At 42.8% G+C, this 12,041-nt stretch overlaps 1 protein-coding gene across 4 annotated transcripts in view; it reads left to right on the top strand.

The window, feature by feature from the left end:
- LOC111870464 (zinc finger protein 2) overlaps positions 1–12,041 on the top strand; it is a 26,721-nt gene that overhangs the window by 5,240 nt on the left and 9,440 nt on the right. For all 4 annotated transcript variants that reach the window (XM_023862782.1, XM_023862783.1, XM_023862781.1 and 1 more), the window contains 2 exons: positions 723–973; positions 3,264–3,489. In XM_023862782.1, coding sequence (XP_023718550.1) covers positions 723–973; positions 3,264–3,489 — 477 coding nt within the window. The remainder of the gene's footprint in view (positions 1–722; positions 974–3,263; positions 3,490–12,041) is intronic.

The following is a 12,041-nucleotide window of genomic DNA, read 5'->3' as shown; positions in this document are numbered from 1 at the left end:
TCTTCGGCTCCGCTCGGCTCTCTTCGGCTCCGCTCGGCTCTCTTCGGCTCCGCTCGTGACGTCACCGCGCGTTGCGCATTGCGGGGTGATTGTGATTACTCGCGTATTACGCGAGCGCTCAGTTACCGCTGAGGGGTGGGAGGGGAGCGCTGACTCACCCGCCGCGTCACTGCTGGTGTGGGGGGGGCTCGGATTTCGCAACATGTCACAATATCTTATTTTGTTTTTAACTTTTTATGCCTATAAGAAATGTGGAAAATCTGCAGGAAATATGAATTTCCAAGTTCATTGTTTACACCATAAAAATATGTTGCATGACGTCCCAAAATACAAGTTTTTAAAATAAAAATATAAAATAATGTGATTTTATTTTGGGTTTTATTACAACTTTGTCAGTAGTACCAACTGGGATTTCTTTGGCACCTCATAATTTAAAACATTACCAGAAATTATGTATTTGTTGACACATGATCCTGCATTCTTATTGTTGTCATCTGGGAGGGTTTAATTAATTATTTGATTTATGGTGCTAGTTTGAATCACTACATATTGAAAAGATAGGTCAGGCACATTTGGGTGTGTAATGAAAGATGATACTGAAGCACCACAGCGCTTTGATGAAACTGGCTTGTTTAGTAAATCATGTATTGAGTAATAGACATTTCTGCCATCTGATACTGAATAACTTTGGTTCTTTGTATTCATGTTCCAAATTATTTCAGTTAATGGACACCTGATTGTTGCGGATACCATGCAAAATTTGGATTTGTTACAAAGCAGTGAAGTACAGCATGTGGCATTGGAAGTGGAAGGAGGTATAGATGCACAGCAGGTGACATTGGAGGAAGTGGATATGGGGGCAGAAGAGACAGTAGATGAGTCTGTCAGTAGAGCAGATCAAGAAAGAAACTCAGGACCAGTAACTGAAGGTTCAGCACCAAATGCTACTCCATCAGAAATTCAAGTTGGAGAGGTTAGAAAGGGGTATAATATAGTGACTACAGTATAATTTTTGTCAGTTCAATTACAGTAAGCGACTGAGGTTCAGTAAAATTGCAATAAAAAGATGTATCCACATAACATGCCACGAACACATACAGGACATCAAAGAACCCTCTTCTTGAGACCGACAAGGCAGCACACATTCGGCCCACATCAAGAGAAATAATAAGAGGGACGACATGAACCTGCTTGGTTTACGTGTTCAAATAGAGTCTCAACAAACCATTCATAAATATTTTAAAGTATTGGAACAGCCGCTGTAGTTGTAAAGACTTTAAATTTTATACCCAGTTGTATATTATTTTATATGTAGAAAAAAAGTAAAGCTGTCCCTGTAATAGGCTGTGAAGGCCCATAGGGTTGTGAGACATTGAGGGTCCCGCATTATCTAGACAGTCGGCCCAAAGATGGCGGTAAGGTTATCGGCCTTACCCAGGAAAATTATTCAATTAATTCCTGGTACTCATTTCTGTTAGAGGCTGAGTCAACCCCAGGGCCATAGTGCGGCTGGAAGGATTAGGTCAATTGAAAAAAATCCAATGACCTCATTGGGACTTGAACCCGTGATCTTCCAGCTTGTAGGATAGTGCCTCAACCAACTACGCTACCGCATGCCTCATTATTTTGTACATATACATTTTAACTTTCAGAACATATGTTGTAATAGTAGTCTCGAAATGTACTGATGTAAAGTTGTCCCTCTGATGATGGTCTCAGAAGACCGGAACATGTAAGGGCATAACTAATTTGAAATAAGAAAAATCTTCACCAGTCACACTGGACAGAACTTTAACTTTTCAAGATGTATCCAGTTACAATTGAATTCACTGTTTTTGACATGCATCAATGTTTTGCAGCATAAAGTGAAACCAACTAATGCTTACTGCTTACTGATTTAAAAAACAATACATTTGGTAATTCAGTTCTTTTAGCCTTTCCTTTATATAACATTCATTTTGTTCATTGTAGGAAATGAAATATCTCTAATTGTGGACAGCCATGTAGTGGAGAGTTTTAGTATTATAAATCCTGGTTGAATGGAGGAGAGGTCTCAGATATTTTGGAAAGACTGTCTGCATCCATCTTCATGATTTCTTCATGATTGAACATTACATGTAGCTCAAAAATGTCATAAATTCTATTCAACCAATGTGTTTTATGATTTTATCATGAAGTTAAGTATTGACTTTTGCTATGCTGAAAAACTGTATTGGATTGTTCTGTATTGTTAAGAAGTGGAAGGTGACATTAAAAAGTCCTAAGTTTTCAAGTTCTAAATTGTGAACCAGAATGCCTTAAGGTTATGAAGAGTTCTGTCTTCTGGGATCTAACACTGTGTAGCTCATTGAAAGTAAACTGACATTTCAGAGGAACATGTTGCGTCCATCTTCAGAGTTGTCTTGTGTTGGCATCAATTATACCCAGACTTTTCCTTCATTCCATGGCCTACCATGACTTTCTCTGCTCCTCTTATCCCCAACTGCATGCTTGCAGCCCGTGCACACAGTTGCTCTCCAACACTCCTTAGTGCTTTTCCCACAGCACACTTTTATGATTTTCTCCCCTGTGTTCCCCCCTTAAAAGTGCCAAATGTAATCACCTTTCTGTCTTGTGTAGTTTTGACTTGATTTTCTGATGGAGTCAGTGGGAACTGACAGGTTTGTTTCCAAGGTCCCTTCTACTTCTAAGTAATTCTGAATTTTTCCAAGCTATGTGCTTTGCTTTATTTCTGCCTCATGCTGGTTTCTTGCTTTGCTTACTATTCAACACTGAAGATGGAGATGACACATTCCACAAAAGTGACATTTGACTCTTAATGAACTACACAGCATTATATTAAATAAGGTAGAACTCTTAGTTTAATTTTAATATTTGATTTTGAGTGTAAGTAGTTGCAGTGGTGGCTCCTAGTTATAGTGTGCACATAAAGTGATGCTGACTGCCTCAGTGTTAGTCTGGTTCCTGTGACAGCATGAAGCAGGTGGAAAGCGGCTATGCTTGCTGCCTACTTCTTGCTGGCATCTTGCATCGCCTACATTTCAACTGTGAAGATGGAGGCTTTATGTTCCTCTGAAATGTTGGTAGATTTTACCAGGCTACTTGGCGTTATATCCCAGAAGGCAGAACTCTTTATATCACATGTTTGGAAATTTTAGTTTTCTTTTAAAATTGTATGTTTCTGAGTCCGTATACTGAAAGTCTTGACTGTGTCTTGCTGCCTTTCAAAACCATGTTGATGGTTCAATTTCTTTCAATTTCAGATGAGTGAAGAAAATATTAATGATGGCAATACTGTACATTTAATGATAACAGCAAATTCACAATCTTTACCACATAAAGAACCTGGCTTGCAATCTGTTTTGCAAAGAAGGGGATGTCGAGGAAAGAAGAAAGAGGGAGAAAATGGAAGACAGACAGACACAGATGATGCTCCTTATGAGTGTGAATATTGTCAGAGATCATTCAACACCCCCTCACAACTAACAAGTTAGATGCTTATATTTTTCTTTTATGTCTAGGAACAAGGGTCAGATACAACTGAGTGCCAACTAAGTGAATTAAATTCCTTCTTTATAACTGTTTCTTGTGTTCAATATATGTTAAGGAGAAATGTATCTATGCCTTTTCAAAAAGTCTGATTATAAGAACTCATTGAAATTATGAGGTAGCTTAGCAGAATTTTTAGATATTTTTCATACAGTTCATGTATAACATTTGGATATATATGCTTTCTTATTTATATTTGCAAAAATATGTAGTTCATTCTCCAGAATATGGAATTAGTAAGTACATGTTAGTAAGTTCCTCATGTATTAATTTGATGAAACTTCACTCTGCCAGAGTAACATATTACACTAGTACTGTCTTGTAAAACATGTCTAAACAGCTGTGTGATATTTGTTTGCCATCTGTTGCTGTTCATAATTGTATTACAAAATATGTTCTTCCTTACTTTGTTTTGAATATGTTTCATTAAGATAATATTTTAAACAGAAATTCCCTTGAAACTCTTTTACAAGTTGAAGCATGTTATCTTCTGAGATGTAATGTCATGTAGTCTGGTATAAGTTTACCAGCATTTCTAAATAGTGTAGTGCTTCCAGCTTGATGCAGTATCATTGTGAAAATCAAACCATTACAAGCTTATTAAAAAACTGTCAGAATGCTAAATGAATTAAAGTTAACTTATTTTGCTTCTCTTTGCCCAGAAATTTCATTGACTGATCAAAGAACAGCACCAATGAAAATTTTCAGATGATCAGTAGTTATTAGATTTAAATGAAGTGAAGTTTAATAGTAATTTGTAGTATTTAGTTACATCAATATTTATTTGATGGGAGTAGGATTTTTTTCATGTAGTTACATTGTCAATGACAATTGTACTTGTCTTTCAGTTTTAGATTATATCTCAAGCTCAATACAAAAGTCAGTGTATAAAAATCAATCTGTGCTTCTGTACTTTCATTATCATCATATCTGTTATCTATTGTTATTGTTATCTATCTATTGACATTTCCACTTAGAGACAACACAGGCCTAAATGCTGTTCCAGGTAATGAGAAATATTCCTTCACTCTTCATTCAAAAGTACAAGATTTGCTTTCTGAAATATTCATCACAGTTACAAGTAATAACACAGAATTTACAGACACCATAACCAAAATATTATTGGTGTAATTCTTGAAACACTTTTATATAATGTGACATGACGCCTGAAAACTGTGATAGTGGAGGTAGAGCCAGGCATCCATTGCTAGACAATGGCTCAGTGATAATGTTTCCACAGCAATGAATACGACTGAAGAAGCAATGCATTGCATACAGAGTCTCATTAATTGCTAGGCAACGCATGCAGAAACGTTTCTGTTCACATGGCAATGAACATCCACAGCACAGTAACCGTGTAGAACGTGATAACTTTACTGCTGAAGGAGATGATCTCCTTATGGTTTGACCAAAACCTACCTCAGGGAGAGAATTGATCAACAGAAGAGGACATAACACAGAAGAGATGGTCGGAAGTCAGAAGTGAAGTCTTTCGTTTATGTAGTATTATCATCGTTTGTAGTTATGAAATGTTATAAGTGAGATTGTATTATAACTAATTGTAGTTCTGCGTGGTGGATATCCAGTAAATCGATTCATCTGATCCGGAACCCATTAATTACTTGTCGCATTACCAGGATACATGACAATACATTGTTGCATAAATGTTTAGATTAATGCACATTAATGTTCATGGTATGAATAAAGGAACAGCGTTTTCAAGGAGTGAAAAGAATAGGATGGTAAAATATGCTGCCTCAGCCAGCTGTTTGGTTTGTCAGTCTGTGGCACTGGTCCTGATTCCACCACGACTTACCTTATTGACAAAATTTCCTCCATTCTTCTCTTTCCCCCCATAAGCACTCCTCTTGCAAACTTCATCTTTATTATGGTAGCCTGAAATGAAGACAGTATACATGGAACACTATAAGAAGTAGAAGCATGAAAATTTTAAGTTTATGTGATTTAATATATGCTACATATTTTCCATTGTTTTGAAATCTGTGTTGATCATGATACAAGTAACAAATAGTTTGTTATTCACTGGAGACCAGGAGAATCATAAAATAATTCCATTTGTGTGTCTGATGTTAGCAAGGTATGTACAGTCTGTTATGGCTGGGGATTTTGTACAAGGGGAACCGCAAACCAAATCTCCTGGCTCAAGTAGCATAACTCAGTCTGTGTTAACCCAGGACATGCAGAGTGTACAGGGCCCAGCAGAGAAACCTGATGTTTTTAAATTGGCACTAGTTTGGTTTTTTTTTTATTGCTAGTGGGGTGGGACTAAGTCCCTTGTACTGCGGCCACTTCTGGCCTATTGTACCAGCCCCAGATGATAGGTGAGGGTGACTGTGGAGCAATTGGTGGAATGAAGATTGGCAGGGGAAACCAAAGTACTCGGAGAGAACCTGCCCCAGTGCCACTTTGTCCACCACAAGTCCCACTTGACCAGACCTGGGATTGAGTCCGGGCCACTGCAGTGGGAAGCCAGTGACTAACTGCTTGATCTATGGCGCGGCCCCAGTTTGGGGTTTGGTGGTGTGGGAAGAGAGGGCTCACTGACTTTCAACAGCTCAAAGTATGCCATTTCAGTAGACATGGAACAGTGGACTGCAGAACATCGTGCTTTTGTCGAGACTTTTTTTTTAAACTAGTGACTCTGTTACCCTGACTCAGTGACGTTTCCATGTGCATTTTAATGTGGGTCATCACAGAAAAGTTCCCAGTAGGAACACAATTTTGTTGTGGATAGCAAACTTCAGATTGACTGGCTCATCACTAAAGAAGAAACCAGTGACTCGTCCCCGTCATTCTGCATTTCAGATCAGAGTGTGAGACGAATATTACACCTCGATTTACATTTTCATCCATACAGGATGATGGTTGTGCAAGAGTTTCATCAACGTGATTGGTGAACCGAGTTGCTTTTGCAAAAAACATGCTTGAAATTGTAGTAGATGACATGGTGCAATGATTTTCCATGGCCTGCTCGGTCGCCTAACTTGAGTGTATGCGATTATTTCCTTTGGGGTTACCTCAAAGAGAAGGTATTCATCAAGAGACCACGTACAGTTCATGAACTGAAAGTTGCGATTGAACATGAAATCGCAGCAATACCCCCTGACATGGTAAGACACTCAATGACCAACTTGAAGATGGGGCTGCAAGAATGCGTATTAAGATATGGTAATCATATGGATGGCATAATTGCAAGACAAAATGAGCTGGCAGTTATACACACAAAAGGCATACATTGTTAAGTATTATGACAAATAAAATAAGTAAAAGAAATAAAAATTGACTCTATTGTACTACTTTTGAATCCATCAGGTTTTCCTGCTGGACTCTGTAGTAATCAAATAGTTAATTCATTGTTTATTTTACATACATATGTAGGCTTAATTATTGATTTGTGACAGTGCTTTGTATAGTTATAGATGTATTAAAAACTCCCCTAATACACATGTTATACGTGGTGCTATGAGAAAGTTCCCGAAATTTGAATTTTGCGCGCGAATGGTTATGAGTGCATCAAAGTACCGCTAGGTGTCTTCCCACACACCCTTCTTGAATCAGTGTGGAAAGCGGCGTCGAGTTCAGTGGTTGGGTTTATTGTTGGTGAATGTATTTCCATTGTTGTGTTTCCATGAGTTTGCGGTTTTGTGATGGCTGACCTGAGAGAGCAGTGTGTCTTTATAAAGTTTTGTTTTAAACTTGGGAAATCTGCTGCAGAAACGCACCAAATGTCGAAGCAGGCTTTTGGTGACGACAGTTTAGGCCAGACACAAACTTATGACTGGTACAAGTGTTTCAAAAATGGCCGAACATCAACTGATGATGATGATCGTTCGGGATGGCCATCAGCTGGCACCACCAGAAAATGTCACGAAAGTTAGGGATCTGATTCTGCAAGATCATAGACTGGCCATCCAAGACCTCTGTAACACCTTGGGGCAAAGTTGTGGTACATGTCAACGAATTTTATCAGAGGAACCGAACATGAGGAGGATTGCGGTGAAGTTTGTGCCATGACTGCTGCAAAATGAACAAAAGAAGCATCACTTGGAAGTCTGTAGAGAACTTCAGCAACAGCTTCAAGAGGATCCAAACTTTCTTTCGAAGGTTGTCACTGGTGACGAAAGTTGGGTTTATGGCTACGACCCTGAAAGTAAGGAGCAATCGTCGCAATGGAAGAACCCTTCTTCACCTCGGCCAAAAAAAGATTGACAAGTCAAGAGCAACATTAAGTCCATGTTGATCTGTTTTTTGATATTGACGGGATTGTTCATAAGGAGTTCATCCCTCTTGGTCAGACAGTCAGTAAAGAGTTCTATTGTGATGTTCTAAGGCGTTTGAGAGAGGTCATGAGGAGAAATCGTCCAGAGAAGTGGCGCATGAACGACTGGGTACTCCACCATGATAACGCATGACTGCATGTGGCTTACATTGTGCAGGAATTTTTGGCTAAAAACAAGATGGCAGTTCTCCACCCACTGTACTCGCCAGACTTAGCTACATGCGACTTCTTTATCTTCCCCAAGATGAAAATCAAATTGAAGGGGCGAAGATTTGATACAGTTGAGGAAATTCAAGCAGAAACACCCTAACAAAGAAAGACTTCCAGGATGCATTTCAAAAGTGGCAGAAATGCTGGGATTGGTGTATGCTCTCCTAAGGGGACTACTTTGAAGGTGATGGTGCAAAATAAGATCCAGGTAAGACATAAGCAGGTAAGCTGCTTACCACTGCCAATTAAGAATGAGGACGCAGAGACCTGGAGAATCCCTGCAAGACTTTGCCATGGCCATTGAACTCCTTTCCCGTCATGCCTACCCCAATCTACCTGCTGACCACATAGGAAGGGAGGCAGGAAAAGCCTTCGCATATGGAATACGAGATGCCGATATAAAGTTCCAGCTGCTGCTGGGAGGGGAGAAGACGGTAAACGAGGCCCTCCGACAAGCGCTAGAGCTGCAGGCGGTACTGGTAGCAGCCAGACCTCACGGAGATAGCACAAAGTTCCGATCGTCCCCCACCCAACAAGGAGATGACAATAAACAGCACCAGGACCGAAAAGAAGGACCTCCAAGAAATAAACGGGAATCACTGGGGAAATCAGAATGGCGACCCAGAAACAACAGGGAAAGAAGCTGGAGAAACGACCAACCGTCGGGAAACGAGCGACGGCCGGCGGAGAAGGGCGAACGGCGGCATATGCATTAAGGCCCCCACACTACGCACTCACCGACATGACAGAGAAAGCCAACACCAGTCTGGTCACCCAGGGATGGGTCGGTGATAAGCCGTGCCAGGTGACAGTGGACACTGGAGCATACATCATGGTAGTAAGACTGGATATCGCCGCCAGATGGCCAAATCCAGATTTTATGCTGCAGACTGTGTCTGGAGGATCCTTACCCATCCTGAAAGAAGTTCTGTTGACCCTTACCCTGGGGCGTCAACCGATAACAATGTGGGTTTTCGTCGCGAATATCACATGTGCTCATCCTGGGACTGGACATACTGTGCGCCTATGATGCTTCAGTGGATATAGGGCGCCAGACTGCGTCTGGCGGAAGAAGAAGTTTCGCTATGGAGTCCTGTGGCAGGACCCCCTCCTTCTAGCTTAGTGGTGGCAAAGGACCACGTGATACCCACACGGAGCGAGGGAATAGTGATGGCTAAAATGAAGAATCATCTGGGAGTAGAGAATGGTCTAGTAGAACGAAGCCCCCAGGCTTGGTGGGATGTACAGGTGGATGTACACCCAGACGACGAAGAGAAAACAGCGTTTTCGACAAGGCAAGGGTTATGGCAGTTCACAGTCATGCCCTTTGGCCTCTGCAATGCCCCGGCAACCTTCGAGAGGCTAATGGAGACAGTCCTACGAGGGCTCACGTACGATTCATGCCTTGTGTATTTGGATGACGTGATCGTAATAGGCCGCACATTCCAAAAGCACATGCTCAACCTACGGAAAGTGTTTGAGAGGTTCAGGGAAGCCCGTCTGAAACTTAACCCGGAAAAGTGTAAACTCTTGCAGGAAGAGGTAAGGTACCTCGGGCATATTGTATCACCAGAAGGGGTATCCACCGACCCAGAGAAGTTAAAAGCCGTGTGAGCGTGGCCAACCCCGAAGNGAACATTTCCACAAGCACCTCTACGGACAACAGTTCCATCTGCGAACGGACCACTCTGCGCTTACTTGGCTTATGAGTTTCAAGAACTTAGAAGGACAAACTGCGCGTAGGATACAGCATCTTCAGGAGTACAACTTTAATTCGGAGCATCGGCAAGACCGCAGACATAACAACGCCGACGCCCTTTCTAGACGACCCTGCAAAGAGCAATGTACGCACTGCCACAAAGTTGAGACGCAGGCAGAGGTAAAATGAATACACATTGTTGGAACCCTACCAGCAGCTGGCTGGGACCCTGTTACCCTGAGAGAGGAACAGCTAAAAACCCAGATATAGGGCCTATTCTACGGGAAGTAGAAAACGGCCAACGACCGAAATGGCAGGACATTGTGGATTGGAGTCCCACGTACAAAAGCTACTGGGCCCAGTGGAAATCGCTCGCTGTGAGAAACAGCGTACTAGAGCGCGACTGGGAATCCGCCACTAGAAGACGTCAAGTAGCCCAGATAATTATTCCTCGGAGCAGGGTGAAGGACGTTCTGAGTGAACTACACGGTGGGCCATCAGGAGGTCACTTCGGTGTCAACAAAACTCTGAACAAGGTTTGGCAGAGATTCTACTGGCTCCAAGCAAGAACTGATGTTGAGAAATGGTGTCGACAGTGTGACACATGTGCAGCCAGTCGGGGGCTGCGGACCAGGAATCATGGGCAAATGCACCAGTATAATGTCAGGGCTCCCTTCGAGAGAGTAGCTATTGATATAGCAGGACCCTTCCCACGAAGCAACCAAGGAAACCGATACTTACTGATCGCTATGGACTACTTCACCAAGTGGCCGGAAGTGTACGCCATCCCAAATCAGGAGGCTTCAACAATAGCGGAAGTTCTGGTTGCCAACTTCTTTTGCCGTTTCGGCATACCTCGGGAGTTTCACAGTGACCAAGGCCGTAACTTCGAGTCTCATCTACTGAAAGAAGTTTTGCAACGCCTGGGAGTGAGCAAGACGCACACCACACCCCTGCACCCACAGTCAGATGGAATGGTGGAACGCTACGTCAAGACCATCGAGGAGCACTTGCGGAAGGTCGTCTCATCGCACCAAATGGACTGGGATGAGAGGTTACCCCTCTTTCTCCTAGCTTACAGGGCATTCACTCACGGCACAACGGGCCTGACCCCTGCTGGCCTAGTGTTCGGACGAGAACTACGACTACCTTGCGACTTGCTCTTTGGAGTACCCCCAGACAAAGAACAACCCACAACCGACTATGCAGCAGACTTAGTGGATCATCTGCATGACATCCACAATTATGCCCGGCAAAACCTGAAGCTTGCCAGTGACCGGATGAAAACTCGGTACGATAAACTGGCCAACTCCGCAGGTTACGACGAAGGTGACCGAGTCTGACTCTATCGCCCAACCCACAGAAAGGGGAAATCGCTGAAACTACAAGCATCATGGGAAGGTCCTTACAAAGTAGTGACCCGGATAAATGATGTGGTTTACCGAATCCAGAAGACCCCTAGGTCGAGGATGTTGGTTGTACACCTCGACCAGCTCGCGCCTTATCATGGAGCTGCTCGAGACGAGCAACCATAAAAAGGGGGAAGATGTAGCGGTTGGAGAGCAGAGCAACGGGGAGAAGAGAAACAGTAGAAGGACACAAAGAAGATGCTGCAAGAACAGCCTCCAATGAAAAGGAATGGGGGAAGCACCGTTAGGCTATTCGGGACGAACAGCCTTAAGGAGGGAGCAGTGTGACGTGTTGTGCAACGGAGGACCCCTACCTCCCCAGCAACACCTGGCGGTAACGTAGCGCTCCCTCCTCCCTCCGCGGTGATGTAACGCGCAACATGCGGTGACGTAAGATGGCGCGAGGTAACAGCGTTGCTAGGCACCGCTTCCTACTGTGACGTGGCAGGTGACCCTAGCAACAGCGAACGGAATAAAAGCCGGCTGAGCAGCAAGCGAGAGTCAGTGCGTTATCAACGAGTTCTCAGGTCACAAGTTACAAGCTACAGACGTGTGTGCGAGAATCAGTGATAGTTCGTGATAACCAGTTATATTTGGAGTGTGTACTTCACGGAGATTTGTAATGTGGCAATAAAGAACCCGGATTACTTTTATGACTCATTTCCGGCCACGTCATTGACGAAGAGGAGGGTAGGGCATTGACCCTTGGACTTCCCTCTACCGTCACACAAAGTTTCATTCACGTGCATCGGTTAGTCTGGCCGCGACCATTGTTAGAAGCGGATCGTGTTTCTGAGCTCCGTCGGAATAATGCTGAGTGCTAATGCAGAACAACGTGCTAACATCAAATTCCTCACAAAACTTGGAAAATCTG

Source organism: Cryptotermes secundus, unplaced genomic scaffold, assembly GCF_002891405.2.
Source record: "Cryptotermes secundus unplaced genomic scaffold, Csec_1.0 scaffold1963, whole genome shotgun sequence".
Lineage (NCBI taxonomy): Eukaryota > Metazoa > Arthropoda > Insecta > Blattodea > Kalotermitidae > Cryptotermes > Cryptotermes secundus.
This window is presented reverse-complemented; position numbering and strand designations above follow the sequence as displayed.